The sequence below is a fragment of the Trichosurus vulpecula genome, chromosome 6 (assembly GCF_011100635.1).
Source record: "Trichosurus vulpecula isolate mTriVul1 chromosome 6, mTriVul1.pri, whole genome shotgun sequence".
Lineage (NCBI taxonomy): Eukaryota > Metazoa > Chordata > Mammalia > Diprotodontia > Phalangeridae > Trichosurus > Trichosurus vulpecula.
The window spans coordinates 42907477-42923990 of NC_050578.1; the positions used below are offsets into that span (position 1 = coordinate 42907477).

Here is a 16514-nt window from a genome sequence, read left to right on the forward strand (position 1 = left end):
TATTTGTAATTTGTTTGTATTTTGTTCTGAAGTTCGGGATGCTGGTTTTTCCCCCGAACTAAATGAATATTCTGAACTTCAGGGTGCTGGTTTTTCCCCTTGAAGTAAGTGAATGAATCTATATTTGGTCTGTCTGTTGATGCTTGTAATTTGTTTGTATTTTATTCTGAAGTTCAGGGTGCTGGTTTTTTCCCCTGAACTAGATGAATGTTGCCTGTATGCTCCCCTGAACTAACTGAATGCTGGATTAAAGAAAGCTGGTCAACCCCTTCACCGTGCTTTCCTTGTTTAAGCAGATAAAAAGAACCTGTGTTTTCCCGGTGTGCCGGCAGCCCACACCCACACAGAAGCTGCTAGCTGGATTGTTAAAACACATACACATACATACACTTATATATGCATGTATATAAATGCATACAGACACATGTAAACCTGATTCTGCCTCATGCTCATTTGGTGGGATGCTGTAATTCTCTCAGTTGAGACTCTAATAAGACCAAAAAGATTTTCAAAAGTAACATCATGTCAAGAAAAAAATGCAAGAACACCCAAAACCTTAATTCCTTCTTTGGAATAACTCTAGGTACTCCGCAGAAAAGATATGCAGAAATACATCAACCCTTCAGAGAATCTGAAGAGGCTGGAATGAGTATACATGTATACATCCCTGAAGAGATATTATTCCATTTGGCACAGTAAGAATGACCCAGTTCATTTGAGAATATTAATCATGACATTAACATTTTATTTTTTTCCTTCTAATCAAATATTTATTTGAGTAGGTTAGGCTCAGGGACACAGAAGCTGTTATTTAATGTTATATTTAATCACCCCTTTCTATAACTAAGTGCATAACTAAGTGCATTTCTGAGTATTTTTTTATAAAAATAAGGTGACCTACTTTGTTCCTAAGCCTTTTAACTCAGTAGAACAAAAGTCAGATGAAGTAGTGGGCATGTTAAGAGAAGGTCCCGGGTTCCCCCAAAACACTGCTAAAGTAGCTATTGAGTGGCTTAGTCAATAAAATGAATATAATAATGGCTTATGGTGGGAACAGCTGAGAATTAGCAAAAGAACTTTCCAGTGACTTGCCCTGTAGAATTTTAAAGGAGCAACAGAGTTGGATTCTAACCAAAAGTCCATTTTCCCGTAAAAACCTTTCCAAAGAATCACATAAGAGAATCGGATATCTCTGAGTTGCTGATTATCACAATTTTGTGTTGTTTTTCTAGTGAAAAGCCATCAAGGAAAGAGAGTGTCAAAGCATTTTACAGATTAAAGACATTGTTCTTTGAATCCATAATATTCCTTACTTCAAGCTGGCCAAGTTGCTGAGCACCAATATCAATTCTATATCTGTATCTCTGAATTAGCCAGGAGGGAGAGAGAGGGGGGTTGTGTCCAGGTAATCTTTTTTTTTTGTTTTCCAGTAGGCCTGTAACTATAGGTTGGAACTTGGGCGTATGTATCTAAATGCACACACATATATGCATGTATATACATTCGTATGTATATATATTCATCTGTGTATGCATGTACAGATATATATTCATGCATATATATATATATATATATATATATATATATACACACCTTTGTCAATGTTGATAGATGTGTCTATATGTGTATGTGTTTCTGTTTCTTCTAATAGGATATGTGAAGAAACTGATTTACAAGAACTGCAGGAGTTAATTACATGCTGAATGTGGAATGCAAAAAATTTTAAGTGGATGAATTTATTTATTTGGTTTTATATAGCTGGGGTTTAAGAGTGCTCATATGGGAACTTTCACAAAATAGTATACAAATAAATATGTTTTGAGTGAAGAGCTACATAAAAGCCTCCCAATTTGTCTCCCTCCATCAAGTCTCATCACTCCAACCCATCCTCCACACTGCAGCCAAAGAAATTTTCCTGAAGTACAGATCTGAACGTTGACTCCTCTACCCAGCCATATTCAGCGCCTTCATATTACCTCTTACATGGTGGTTTTCCAGATTTTTTGTCCAGGGACCTCTTTATGCTGTTAAAAAATTATGGAGGACCCCCAAAGAGCTTTCTTTTGTATGTTGGTTATATCTGGTGATAGTTATTAAATTAGAAATTAAAATATTTTAACATTATCATGAAAATAGTCTTGTCCTAATGGATCCCCTCAAAGTATCTTGGAGATTCCCCACAGTCACTGGACCATAATTTGAGGAGTACTGCTCTATAATAAAGTAAAATCCCCTCTGTTTAGTTTTTAAAGCCTCATACAAACAGGCCTAAATCTATATTTCCAGCCTCACTGAATTTAATGCTCCTTCTTGCCCTCCAGAATCCAATCAAACCAGCCTTTTTTTCTGTTTCACACAGACAGTAATCCACCTTTCATCTCTTTGCCTTTCCACTGGCTATTCCCCGTTTCCAGAATGCTTGACACTCCCTCATGGAGTCCTCTTTCTTTAAAATGAAGCTCAGACAACATCTTCTGCATCGAGCCCTTCCTGATTCCAACTACTGGTGCCCTCCCCACCCTCCCAAACATCCTTAAACTTGGTACATATTTGTCTTTATTCCTTTTATATCTATGATATATACACACGTATAAATATATGCATATGTGTGTCTCTATGTATATATATAGAGGAGGGAAACAGAGAGAGAAAGAGGGAGAAGAAGAGAGTGAGAGAGAGGGAGAGGGAGAAAGAGAGAGAGGGAGAGGGGGGAGAGAGAGAAAGACAGAGAGAGAGGGAGAAAGAGAGATAGGGAGGGGGAGGGGAATAGGGAAAGAGAGAGGTTGTTCAGTTGTTCAGTCATGTCAGACACTTTTTGATCCATTAAGCCATAGCACACTAATATTGCCCATGGGGTTTTCTTGGCAAGGCTATTGGAGTAGTGTGCCATTTCCTTCTCCACTGGATTAAAACAAACAAAGGTTAAATGACTTGCCCAAGTCACAAAGCTAGGAAGTATCTGAGCCCAGATTTGAATTCAGATATTTCTGACACTTTATCTACTGAGCCATGTAGCTACCTCCATATGTATGCACGTGTTTACATATGTATGTATGTATACATACATACATATATACACATATATATGATATACACACATATTAATGTGTGTGCTTGGTACTTAGCAAGAGCTTAATCAATACTTGATTGACTGATCACAATATTCTTCACAGTTCTGGTCAAATTATTGAGGTGGTAATTTTTTTTTCTATTAGAGATAGCTGAATTAATATGCTTAGTTAATTGTTTTGAATAGGGCTTTTTATATGACAGTTTCAAGAAATGATTGAGGTTAAGGGGCATATCTCCTTAACATAAGGGCTACAGCCCATGTGACATAGCCCATGCAATGTTAGAGTTGTGGTTAAGCGAGCTAGGTTTGAATCTTTCCTCTTAACACTATGTGACCCTAGAAAAGACATTTTATATCCCAGGGTCCCAAGGTAACACTTTAAAATTAGAATTTGATTAAAAAAAGATGAAACATTATGACGATTAAAGCATAGGTACAAGATACATGGAGGGAAGAAAAAAAACAATGTATACTCTCTACGTCATAGGGCTCTTAGGAGGTTCACAAAAGAAAATCTATGTAAAGTGCATTGGAAACCTTAAAATACTCTATAAATGCCAGTGATTATTGTCAGCTCTGTCTTAATAGTTCAACTTTTTGCCCAGAATTAATGTATCACTGCTTCCTTGAGCATGTCTATAAGATGATTCCAAGTGTGATATGGCCCACTAAAAATGAAAAGGAAGCATGCTAGGTTTCTAGAATGCATTTTTGTAAAGGGAAAAGGGGCTTGAAGCAACACAGATTCTGCCTCAACACTCTCCCACTTGAATCTATTTCAAGTACTCTACCCCAGAGTTTAATGTTAAGTTTTATCCATTATGTATCTTCTTTAGAGCTAGGGCATCAAGGAAACTCCTAGCTAATGAAACTTATTGGAATGAAAGTAGGAACCTTGCAAATACTAATATTTAGAAACCCATGTTAGAAATGCACAGAAAAATAAAAAAAAACTATCTGGAGGTAGTAAAGAAGTAAGAGCCATATGACTGAACCATTTATCCCACTATAGTTGGGGAAAAAAAGGGACCTCTCCAAGAATTTTACCTTGGTTTTTGCATTGACATTTGCTCCTTGCTTCAGAAGAAAGTTGACCATTTTTACATTTCCATAGTGGCAGGCCACAATCAAAGGAGTATAACCAAGCTATAATCAGAAAAAAATGCAACATAAGTACTCTGGATATTTAACAAGACTTCCAATTCAAACTATTTCCAGAGCAGGAAGCAGAAATAAGAGGAAAGCTATCATCAGTTGTTTCAGGAGAACAGGTCAAGTATAAGTTTTCTTTATGTTTCCAGTCTGAAAATGGGATCCTGTAATATGTCCCATTATTATTGTTGGTTTACCTTAGTCTGAGCATCCTTGTTGGCACCATGCTTAGTAAGGATTTCGGCAACATTCACTTTATCCTCTTGAGCTGCGAGATGCAAGGATGTCAGTCCACTCTAGATAACAAAAGAAGATTAGAAATATTAAGCAAGATAGGGCATTTGGTTTCTCAAATTTAATGCCTTGGGAAATAAACCTATGAAACTGTTATAGTTATATGCTTGAGAATCTCTTAAGCAGAGAATGTCCATCAGTTGGGCAATGGCTGAACAAGTTGTGGTATATGTTTGTGATGTAATACTATCTTGCTATAAAAGATGACTAGCAGGATGCTTTCAGAAAAACCTGGGAAGATTTGCAAGAACTGATGCAGAGTGAAGTAAGCAGAACCAGGAGAACATTATACACAGTAAAAGCAATATTGTATTATGATCAACTGTGAATGATTTAGCTATTCTAAGCACTGCAATGAACCAAGAAATTCCAAAGGACTAAGGATACAAAAAGCTATCCATCTCCAGAGAAAGAATTGATGGAGTCTGAATGCAGATTAAAGCATATTTTTTTCACTTTATTGTTCTTTTTGGTCTTCATTTTCTTTTGAAACATGGCTAATATGGAAATGTCTTGCCTAATTGTAATGTACAATCTATATTAAATTGCTTGCCTTCTCTAGGAGGAGGGAGGGGAAGGAGGGAGGGAATTTGAAGATAAACATTTTTGAAAATTAATGTTAAAAATTTTGTTTACTTATAAATGAGAAAAATTATAAAATAAAATAAGAGAATCTCATAAGCAACATCCCTCCACTCTCGAGCTGAATGTCTTGATTAGCAAAAAGCAACACTTTTAACAAACATTATGCATTTTCTACATGTGCCATTTATGGTATCATTGTGAAGCTTTAAAATAGCTCTGTTAACGAAGCTATCAAACAGTTCTCATATCCCAAATCCATCTGCTTCTCACTTTATTCACCAAAATAATTAAGAAACAAAACCTGGCTTACATTTTTTGTAACTATAGGAATAATGAATAAGATAGCCATATCAACATCATCGATCAAACACAATGGCCGGAAATTAGTTCAAAACAATACGCACACATGCTATAATTGGAAGTTGTAATGGACAAGACTTTCTAAGTCAGTGACGTCAAACTCAAATAGAAATGGAAACCATTAATCTGCACAGGATTCCCATGGGCTGCATACTGATTTAATTTTAAAATATGATGTTGGGGCGGAGCCAAGATGGCGGCTGGTAAGCAGGGAATAGAGTGAGCTCCATACCGAGACCCTCCAAAAACTTATAAAAAATGGCTCTGAACCAATTCTAGAATGGCAGAACCCACAAAACAGCAGAGGGAAGCAGGGCTCCAGCCCAGGACAGCCTGGATGGTCTCTGGGTGAGGTCTATCCCACATGGAGCTGGGAGCTGGGAGCTGGGAACGGAGTGGAGCAGAGCCCAGCTTGAGCGGCGTGGAACAACCAAACTTGGAGTCGGGCGGATGGGGCCCCTAGTGCCCTGAATATGTGAGCTGCGGCAGTTACCAGACCCCCTCAACCCACAAACACCAAAGACTGAGGAGAAGGTTACTGGGAAAAGCTGAGGGAGTGCAAGGAGTTCGCGGTTCGGCTTCCAGCCCCGGGGGCAGCGGAGGTGGGGCAGCTACAGTTGTTGCTGCTTCCGGCTCCAGGCCCACCTGGTGGGAGGAATTAAGTGGCAGATCAGAGCAGGGGTGCACAGCCTGCCGAAGATCTAAGCCTAGTTCGGGTTGGGGGTTCTTGGGGAAGGAGCAGTGCTGGTGTGGCAGAGCTGGCACCTCCCCCCCAAACGTGGAACATAGACTCTGTAGTCTACAAGCAGTCATACTCCACTGGAAAACTCAAAGGTCAAGTTAGTAGGCTGGGAATATGGCCAGGCAGCGAAAACGCACTGAGATTCAGTCTCAGACTTTGCATTCTTTCTTTGCTGACAAAGAAGACCAAAACATACAGACAGAAGAAATTAATAAAGTCAAACAGCCTACAACAGAAACCTCCAAGAAAAACATGAACTGGTCCCAGGCCATGGAAGAGCTCAAAAAGGACTTGGAAAAGCAAGTTAGAGAAGTAGAGGAAAAATTGGGAAGAGAAATGAGAAGGATGCGAGAAAACCATAAAAAACCAGCCAATGACTTGCTAAAGGAGACCCAAAAAAATACTGAAAAATACACTGAAGAAAACAACACCTTAAAAAATAGACTAACTCAAATGGCAAAAGAGCTCCAAAAAGCCAATGAGGAGAAGAATGCCTTGAAAGGCAGAATCAGCCAAATGGAAAAGGAGGTCCAAAAGACCACTGAAGAAAATACTACTTTAAAAATTAGATTGGAGCAAGTGGAAGCTAGTGACTTTATGAGAAGTCAAGATATTATAAAACAGAACCAAAGGAATGAAAAAATGGAAGACAATGTGAAATATCTCCTTGGAAAAACCACTGACCTGGAAAATAGATCCAGGAGAGATAATTTAAAAATTATTGGACTACCTGAAAGCCATGATCAAAAAAAGAGCCTAGGTATCATCTTTCAAGAAATTATCAAGGAGAACTGCCCTGATATTCTAGAGCCACAAGGCAAAATAGAAATTGAAAGAATCCACCGATCGCCTCCTCAAATAGATCCCAAAAAGAAATCTCCCAGGAATATTGTCGCCAAATTCCAGAGCTCCCAGATCAAGGAGAAAATACTGCAAGCAGCCAGAAAGAAACAATTTGAGTATTGTGGAAACCCAATCAGAATAACCCAAGATCTGGCAGCCTCTACATTAAGAGATCAAAGGGCTTGGAATATGATATTCTGGAGGTCAATGGAGCTAGGGTTAAAACCTAGAATCACCTACCCAGTAAAACTGAGTATCATGCTCCAAGGCAAAATATGGATTTTCAATAAAATAGAGGACTTTCAAGCTTTCTCAGTGAAAAGACCAGAACTGAATAGAAAATTTGACTTTCAAACACAAGAATCAAGAGAAGCATGAAAAGGTAATCAAGAAAAAGAACAAGAAAAAGAAATTGCAAGGAACTTACTAAAGGTGAACTGTTTTGTTGACATTCCTACATGGAGAGATGATGAGTATGATTCATGAGACCTCAGTATTAGGGTAGCTGAAGGGAATATGCATACATATATGCTTATGTATATATACGGGTGAATGTGCATGTATGTATATATCTGTGTGTGTGTGTGTGTGTGTGTGTGTGTATATGGAGAGAGAGAGAGAGAGAGAGAGAGAGAGAGCAGACACAGGGTGAGTTGAAGATGAAGGGAAGATATCTGAAAGAAATAAAATCAAATTAAGGGATGAAAGAGGAACATACTGAGAGAGGGAGATAAGGAGAGATAGAATGGGGTGGATTATCTCGCATAAAGGAGGCAAGAGCAAGCAGTTCTGTGGGAGGAGGGGAGAGGGCGGATGAGGGGGGATGAATGAACATTGCTCTTATCAGATTTGGCCTAAGGAGGGAATACCATACATACCCAATGGGGAATCTTACCCCACAGGAAAGAAGAGGGAAGAAGATAAAAATAAATGGGGGGATGATGGAGGGGAGGGCTGATGGGGGTGGAGGTAGTCAAAAACAAACACTTTCGAAAGGAGACAGGGTCAAGGGAGAAAATTCAATAAAGGGTGATGGGTTGGGAAGGAGCAAAATATAGTTAGTCTTTCACAACATGAGGATTGTGGAAGTGTTATACATAATGATACACATGTGGCGTATGTTGAATTGCTTGACTTCTTAGGGAGGGAGGATGGGTGGGAAGGGAAGAGGGGAGAGAATTTGGAACTCAAAGTTTTAAAAACAGATGTTCAAAAACAAACAAAAATGTTTTTGCATGCAACTAGAAAATAAGATACACAGACAATGGGGTGTAGAAATTTATCTATCCCTACGAGAAAGGAAGGGAAAAGGGGATGGGAGGGGAGTGGGGTGACAGAGGGGAGTGCTGACTGGGGAACAGGGCAACCAGAATATATGCCATCTTGGAGTGGGTGGGAGGGTAGAAATGGGGAGAAAATTTGCAATTCAAACTCTTGTGAAAATCAATGCTGAAAACTAAATATGTTAAATAAATTAAAAAAATACAAAAAAATAAAATAAAAAAAAATAGGACTTTCAAATCCAAGACTCAAGAGAAACATAAAAAGGAAATTTTCGAGAAATAATAAGGGACTCAATAAGGTTAAACTATTTATTTTTCTGTGTAGGAAGTTGATACATGTATTTTCTAAGAATTTTATCGTTATTGTGGCAGTTAGAAGGATTCTACTCAGAAAAAGGATATGGGAGGAAGTTGATTATGTTGAGATGATATAAAAAAATGGATAGGTGCATTGATAACTAAGGTAGGACTTTCTTACTGTTTTAGAATGATAAATTAATTAAGTCTCTTTGATTGAATCTTACTAGGTGCTAAACCCCAGGTCCACACCCTTTTTTACTACTAGATGCAAAGCCCCAGGCCCAAACCCCTAATTACTAGGTACTAAACCTATGTGGGCATGAAGCCCTCAGGGTCCTAAGGGGAGTTGCTAAGACCAGAGCCAATAGTAGGTGCTTAAGTTCTGGTCACTGAGATGACATTTGATGACATCCAAAGACTGTATAAAAAGAGAGAACAGAGCAATTTGCTTGAGGCTCTCACTCCTGGAAGACTGTTGGCATGGCACTCTGGGCAGCCACTCTAAGAGCCTCCCAGTTGTCAACCCAGATAGTCATGGTTTCTTGGTAACTATGAATCATATTTGGTCTGTTTATAATGTACGTTTGTAATTTGTTTGTATTTTCTCTGAAGTTCAGGGTGCTGGATTTTTCCCCTGAACTTAGGTGAATGATATTTGTATGTTGGATTGAAATAAGATTGCTAACCCCTTAACATTGCTTTCCTTAGTAAAGCAGATCAAAAGAAAAAAAATATGATGTTATCTATTTTTCATTGTATTTTTATTTATTTTGTTAAATATTTCCCAATTACATTTTAATCTGGCTTGGCCTGCACCCAAGAATCTAGTACATGTTGTGGCCTAGGCAGCATATTTGACAACTATGGTCTAAGAAACAGAAGGGGTTATCTGTTTGGTGGAAGGAAGGAAACAAGCATATATTAAGTAGGCCTAGTACTCTATCCACTGTGCCAACTAGTTGCCTGAAACTACACAGATGAAATCATGGGTCCTTGAAATGATGATGATCATTGAGAAGCTAAGAAAATGACTATTTTAATAGTATTTCTGACAAGTGCCTTTGTATCCTGATCTATTTTCATAAGAGATTGTTTAACCTTTTCATCTTTGAAAATAGTACCATTCTAAGGGTGGTTCGCAATTCACTGCATCAATCGGACTTCTGTTGCTGACTTTGTCATTTTTATAAGATTTTTCTGAGAATTGATGAAAATATGAGAAAGGATCTGGGAGGCTTTAGAAGATGATTTTGTACAATACATCACCTTAGCAGTCACACAACATGGAAAAGATATGGAAATTACAGAATCATCATATTTATTTTTAGTTAATGTTTTTTAAAAATTTCACCCAGAAGAGCAAAATGAAGCCTTAAAAGATCTTCCACAAGTTGTCTTCAAAAATAAGGTAAAATAATAGAAGAATTTGAAATTTTCAATATGTAAATTCGAAAGAATTTGAAATAGGCAGCCACAGAGGAAACTTTATTTATCAGTCTTCTAATTATTATTTGATGTGAGGGATAAAATAGGGAGAAGTATGTTAACCAAAAGAATTTACATACACTTTTGTGTATGTGAGAATGCAAAGAATATCGAGTATAGAGTTCAAATGGAAGGATTCCTCTATATGGTAATTCCTTCTGATGTGCTCATTTGCAAATGACGTAGTGGTAATTGCAACAAGATTCATAATATTATAGAGCTTCTTCAATAAGAACCCCAGGTGCTATATAGAGATCAGCTTAACAGTCCTCAAAGGTAAATTCTACATATGAAGAACACCTGTTGCTCAGACAATGCCATGTAACTGAATGGTCAGTCATTCTATCAATATCTATATGCTAATGGAGAAAAATTGGGGCCCAAAATTGACATGAAGGAAGAGAGTGGACAAGATTGTATTTGGAAACTCTATAGTACTTATGATGATCCCAAGCTACTTCCTTATGCAAGTATTGACCTTTATAGTTCCAATATCCTGGTGATGGTGTATCAGTAAAACATGGGCCACCATTATCTCCCAAGCACCAAAATCATAGGAAACCCACAGGGCAATGGAGAAAACCATAGTGGGAGCGAGTAGGATGCAGTATTGTTAATTAAAGTTTGTACATAAGAAGTGGTATAAAAATATAACTTAGAATATGTAAAGTCAAGAAAAAGGTAAAGAGGGAAGAAGAAAGGAAGGATGAATTTATTAAGCACCTGCCATGTGCTAGGCACTGTGTTAGGTGCTTTACAAATATTATCTCATTTGACTTTCACAACAGACCTGGGAGGGAGGGATTATTATTATCCCCATTTTACAGTTAAGGAGATTAAGGCAGACCAGAGTGACTGTCAATTTCTTTATCTGTAGAAAGATGGCATAAGACATAGGCAGATAGGTGGCTTAGCTGATAGAATGCTAGACTTGGAGTCAGTAACACCTGAATTCAAATCCCTCCTTAGATACTTGTAAGATGTGTAAAGATAGAAAAATCACTTAACTCCTCCGAGGTTCAGTTGATTGGCTTCAGAGGTACCTAAATGCCAATCCAGTCCTAAAGTGATGATCCTGTGATTCCTTAAGATCTAACCCTATGAAACTATGAGGACTGTATAGGATGAGAAGGCAAGAATTGATGGTTTGCCTATGCCATAGAAGAAGGGCTTTCCAACTACTACCACCAAAATAATTCTTACCCAGTGGCTAGTCTGATGATGAGCCTCTCAATATTTTTCTAGGTCCACTGCTGGATCTGAACAGAATGATTTTTCAACTTGTTGAAGTGTAATATAGCTTTCCCCCTCTGGAACTGCCTCACACTTACAGTGCATATATCTCGTACTTATACAGTGGTTCGCATATTGTCATCCTCATCAGAATGTTAGCTCCTTGAGGGCAGAAGCTGTGTTTTTGCTTTTATTTGTATCCTGTGCCTGGCACAGAGTGAGCCTTGAATAGACGCTTGCTGATTGACTGACTTACTTCCACAAACCAGGTTCACCTCCATCTGTGCCTCTTGAAGTCTTCTATTAATGTACTCTAAAATTGTATGAACCATTTTGACTATTTCATGAAGTTTAAAATCATACTACTGGTGTAACATATATAAAGGAAATCAGAAATTGAACAATGTATGTGTAGATGAAAATGCATATGTACATGCATGCATATACTTTATACGTAAGTAAAACAACATATACACAATTGTATTTGTATATGTGTATATGTACATGTGTGTGCATGTGTGTACATATTATCTATTTTTATTGTTTTTGTTTGTCATTCATTCTTGGAAAGGACCATGACATCAGGAAGGTGATGCTGTGTCTTGCAAGTGAGTTGGATTTAAGTGAGGCAGGGCTGTGCAAAGTCACCAGCCTCACTTTCTCCTCCAGAGCCATCTGGGTCCAGTGGCAAGATAAAGATCAGGATAACTGGAGATGGCCCCCTATCTATTTTTAAAAAGGTAACACAGATACACATAGAGATTTACATATCTATATCAGTAAAATAGGAGACATATAAACAAACAGATGTGCATGTATCTATGCATGTCACATGCACAGAATATATAAATGCAAAGATGAATATGTATATGCGTAACATGTGTGTATATATGTAATTTATATACAGACTGTATATTACATTTACACATTTATATCTATCTTTTTACTGGCAACCTCTTTTTTTTATACAATGGCAAGAATCAATTACCTTTGTTGACATGTGGATGTTGGATCCTTTATCCAGGAGTAGGGTTACCATGTCAGTGTGGCCTTCCTGAGAGGCCAGATGAAGTGGAGTGACCCCTTGCTTTGTCACAATGTTGGTCTCTGCTCCATAGTTCAGTAATGTGGTAGCTATCTGCATCTGATTCTTCTTAGCAGCAATATGCAATGGAGTGTAGCCATTCTAGAGAGGAAAAAGCAACACATGGTTAGCCTTTCTGTAAATATGCCTAATCCGAAGTCTCTTAAGATCAAAGATCTCGATCTGGATGGGATGTCAGAAGTCTCTAGTCCAGTCCTCTCATTTTATAGATGAAGACATCGAAGCCCAGAAAGGTTACACAGCTTGTCCAATAACACACAGACGACAAATTGTAGAACATGGTTTTTAGCCTGAATCTTTTAATTCTAAATTTTTCTAACATATCACATCTTCTACATTCATAAAATTCATAGGGTAAGAGACCTAATAAATCACTAAAACCAATCAATCATTCCATGGAAGAGTTCTTTCTAAAATCTTCCTAAGAAATAACCAACCAGGCTCTGATTAACTACTTCCTATAATAGGGATATCACTACTTATTGGGAGAGCCATTTCACTTTTTGACAGTTGTCAGAAAGAGAAATTTTCTTTTTTTTTTTAGTTAAAATCTGCCTCCTCATAACTTCTACTCATTAGTATTAGCTTTTCCCTCTGCAGCAACACAAAGTCAGTTCTCTTGTCTACATCAACAGCCCTTTTAGTATTTGATCATGTATATTTTAATTTTAATTTGTTTTCCAGGAAACACCAGTTTTTCCAATGGTTCCTTTTATGACAGGCCCCTCAACATTCTGATTTCCATCCTCTTACGACATGGTGAGCAGAGCTAAACCCACTATTCTAGATTTGGTCTGATCAGTGCAAAGAACAGCAGGATTGTTATTATTTATCATCAACTATACACCATGCTTATATCAATATTGGCTCACATTTCTAGAGCACTCTACAATTATAAAATATTTTTCTCACAAAAATTCTGCCTTGGGTAGTACCAATATTATTTGCAGATGAGTAGACAGAAGTTTCAACTGGTAAAGTAACTTGTTTGAACTCAAATAATTAGTGACTATTCCTATATTAGAATCTGAAACTTCTAGGTCCTAGTTTAATGATCTTTTCACTATACCATACTTCCTCTTGTACACTCCAATTGGGACTAACAGTATATTAACTATTTTAGTACCCATATAACAATTTAGATTAAATTAAGCATGTGTTCAACTAAAACTACAAGTTTTTTTGTTGTTAAGGATACCTATATATGCACATATATACATGAATATACACATATATACGTATATGTACAAACACATATGTGTGAAATGTAATAAAAGACTATCACGTAAGTAAAAAGAATGATATAGTCAATCTATTTTTTAAAAATGATTTAGCACACTCATAAAAGGAAGTAGTGATCAATGAGTTGATGGCTTCATTTGAACTAGGCAAACTAATTTTATTTCCTTTTTTTTTTTTGAAAATTACTAGATAGATAGATTGAGGGAAGGGGTTCCATAGACAGAAACAGACAAAGATTTCAAAGGCCCAATCTCCTATAATTATGCAGCTTTTTGGTACCAACCTATGAGATTTTATCATGTGAATACATCTGACATCAGTTAGGTTAATTTAGAAGAATCATGGAGATTCAGAACTAGTTGAATGAATGGACTGAAAGAACAGTGATTCATCAGTTTCCATAGTTGCTGTGGCCCACTCTTCACTGGTGTGCTGTTTTGTTTACTGCATGAAGACATGGAGTGATTGGATCCCAAAAGAGAGTCTCTAGTGGGGTATTTCTAAGATCTGTCCTTGGTTTTCTGTTGTTTAACAAGGTCATAAATGACTTGGACAAAGCAAATATAGCTGGATTATCAAATCCATAGATGATGCAAAGCTTGGATGGATAACTAACATACTAGATGACAGAAGGAGAATATGAAAAGATCCTGATAAGCTGGTATGAAGGACTGAGTCTGATAAGGTGAAATTTAAGAGGAATAAATGTAAAGGACTTCAAAAACTCAACTATAAAAGTAAAAGTTCAGAGAGGCCTAACAAGATGAGCATTCTGGTAAATTAGCCTGAAGGTATTAATGAATTGCAATATGAAAATGAGGCAATATTGTGATAAAGAGAATCAAAAAATCTAAAGCTCCACCTTAGGCTGAATTAAGAAAGGAAGCATCTACAGAATGAGGGAAGTTCGTAATCCCACTGTATCCTGCCATTATCAAACTACCACTAGAGTGTCATATTCAATTCTGGATATACCACATTTTGGGGAGGGCACTAACTGGAGTGGGGGCAGAGAAAAAGAAACTAGTAAGGTAAAAAGACTTGAGACCTGGAGCAGCTAGGTGGTGCAGTGAGTAGAGTGCCAGCCCTGGAGTCAGGAGGACTTGAGTTCAAATCTGGCCTCAGACACTTGACACACTAGCTGTGTGACCTTGAACAAGTCACTCAACCCCAATTGCCCTGTCTTCCCCCCTCCAAAGAAAAGCCTTGAGACCCTACCATAAGAAGCTTAGTTAAAGGGAATAGTTATGTTTAACTCAAAAGAAAACTTTGGGGCATGTAATAGCTAACTTCAATTACACGAAGAGTATTTCCATACGACATTGTGACAGCCCCTCTTGAACCAGTAGGTCAGAGCAATGGTGAGCAGTTACAGTGGAGGCAAATTGTAGTTCAATATAAGGAGAAATTTTTTCCTAAAAATTAGAGCTGAAAAAATGCTGAATGGTCTAGAGCAATGATGAGTTAACCACTGATTGGGGACATTATAAAGACGGATTATTCCTAGGCAGCTAGGAAGTCTAGTGGATGGAGGGTTGCACTTGGCATGAGGCAGAGATGAGATCTAATCTTGCCTCTGACACCAACTAGCTTATGACCCTGGCCAATTCATTTAACTTCTCTCTGCCTCAGTTTCCTCATCTTTAATATAGGAACATAAGCATACCTACTTCAAACAGTTGTCGTGAGCATCAGATGAGATAATAAATATCTATAAAGCTCCTTGTGAACCTTTAAGGTGCTGTATAAGTTAGCTATTATCATCATTATTATTACTATAATATCATTGGACTGCTTCTAAGGTCCCTTCCAACTTTAAGATACTTTAAGTCTGTGAACGATATAATACAGTTATTGTCCTCAAGGGCCATCCCCTACAGGAACTAGCATGGCTGGCGTTTTTCACATAATTGGCCCTATAATAATTATTTGTTGATTTTTTAACTATTTGCCTAGTTGATAATTGAGTTTATTGCATAAAGCCCTGGCACACTGAAAAACTTCCTAAATAAAATCTGTGATCATTCACAAGATTTGGCCTATCTTTCCACATACTAAAAATTAAGACAATGAAAAATATCTATCATCCAGACTATAATATATAGTTTCAAGGTGGGTCTATTTCAAGGCTTTTCCTTGAAAGAAAACCCCATTGACATCAATATTCTTCTGTTGATGCTATATGGCCACAAATCATGGAACATCATATCTTCAAGGATTCAGAATTGTGGGGAACACACAAATCAATGGAGAGATTCATCATTGGGCATCATTGGGACATGGCACATTCCAAATGATGAATCACAAGTTAGGAAGCAGAATAAGGGAGATCATCAAAGAGAATGTGCATGGTCAGAAAAGTGGGATTGGTCATGAAGTGAAACCAAGGGATAAAAAGGACAGCTTGGCATCAGAATCTGTATTATCTGTGGAGTGGACTTTTGTGGATAATTTATAGGAGAACATAGAAGAGAACTCCAAAGGATGAGGGAAGAGTGGATGGGTTGTGATCTCTATTTCTCAATGAAACCACATATCTATTAAAACAACAGGAATGGTCAGATTGGGAAAGTAACGATTTAAAAGATCAGTTAGGCAATTATTTTTTATTAGTATAAAATGTATAATACATTCATTGATTTATTTAAAAAATTTGTTAGATATGCCACTGATGGATTAAAAATGACTAAGAAGCCCCCCGTTCCAAGGACATTAATGCCCAGGAGATACGATAAAATAATGAAATAAGGAAAAAGTATGTATATGTAACTATAATGCAAAATAGAATGTAAGTGGCTGAGTTGTTTAATGAAAAAG

General features: G+C 37.4%; 1 protein-coding gene across 1 annotated transcript in view; it reads right to left on the bottom strand.

Annotated features, from left to right (window-relative positions):
* The window catches only part of ANK2 (ankyrin 2), a 297680-nt gene that overhangs the window by 115392 nt on the left and 165774 nt on the right, over positions 1 to 16514 (bottom strand). The window contains exons 18-20 of the mRNA XM_036763028.1: positions 12339 to 12536; positions 4423 to 4521; positions 4121 to 4219 (exon numbers count right to left, since the gene is read on the bottom strand). Of these exons, the coding sequence (XP_036618923.1) occupies positions 4121 to 4219; positions 4423 to 4521; positions 12339 to 12536 (396 nt within the window). The remainder of the gene's footprint in view (positions 1 to 4120; positions 4220 to 4422; positions 4522 to 12338; positions 12537 to 16514) is intronic.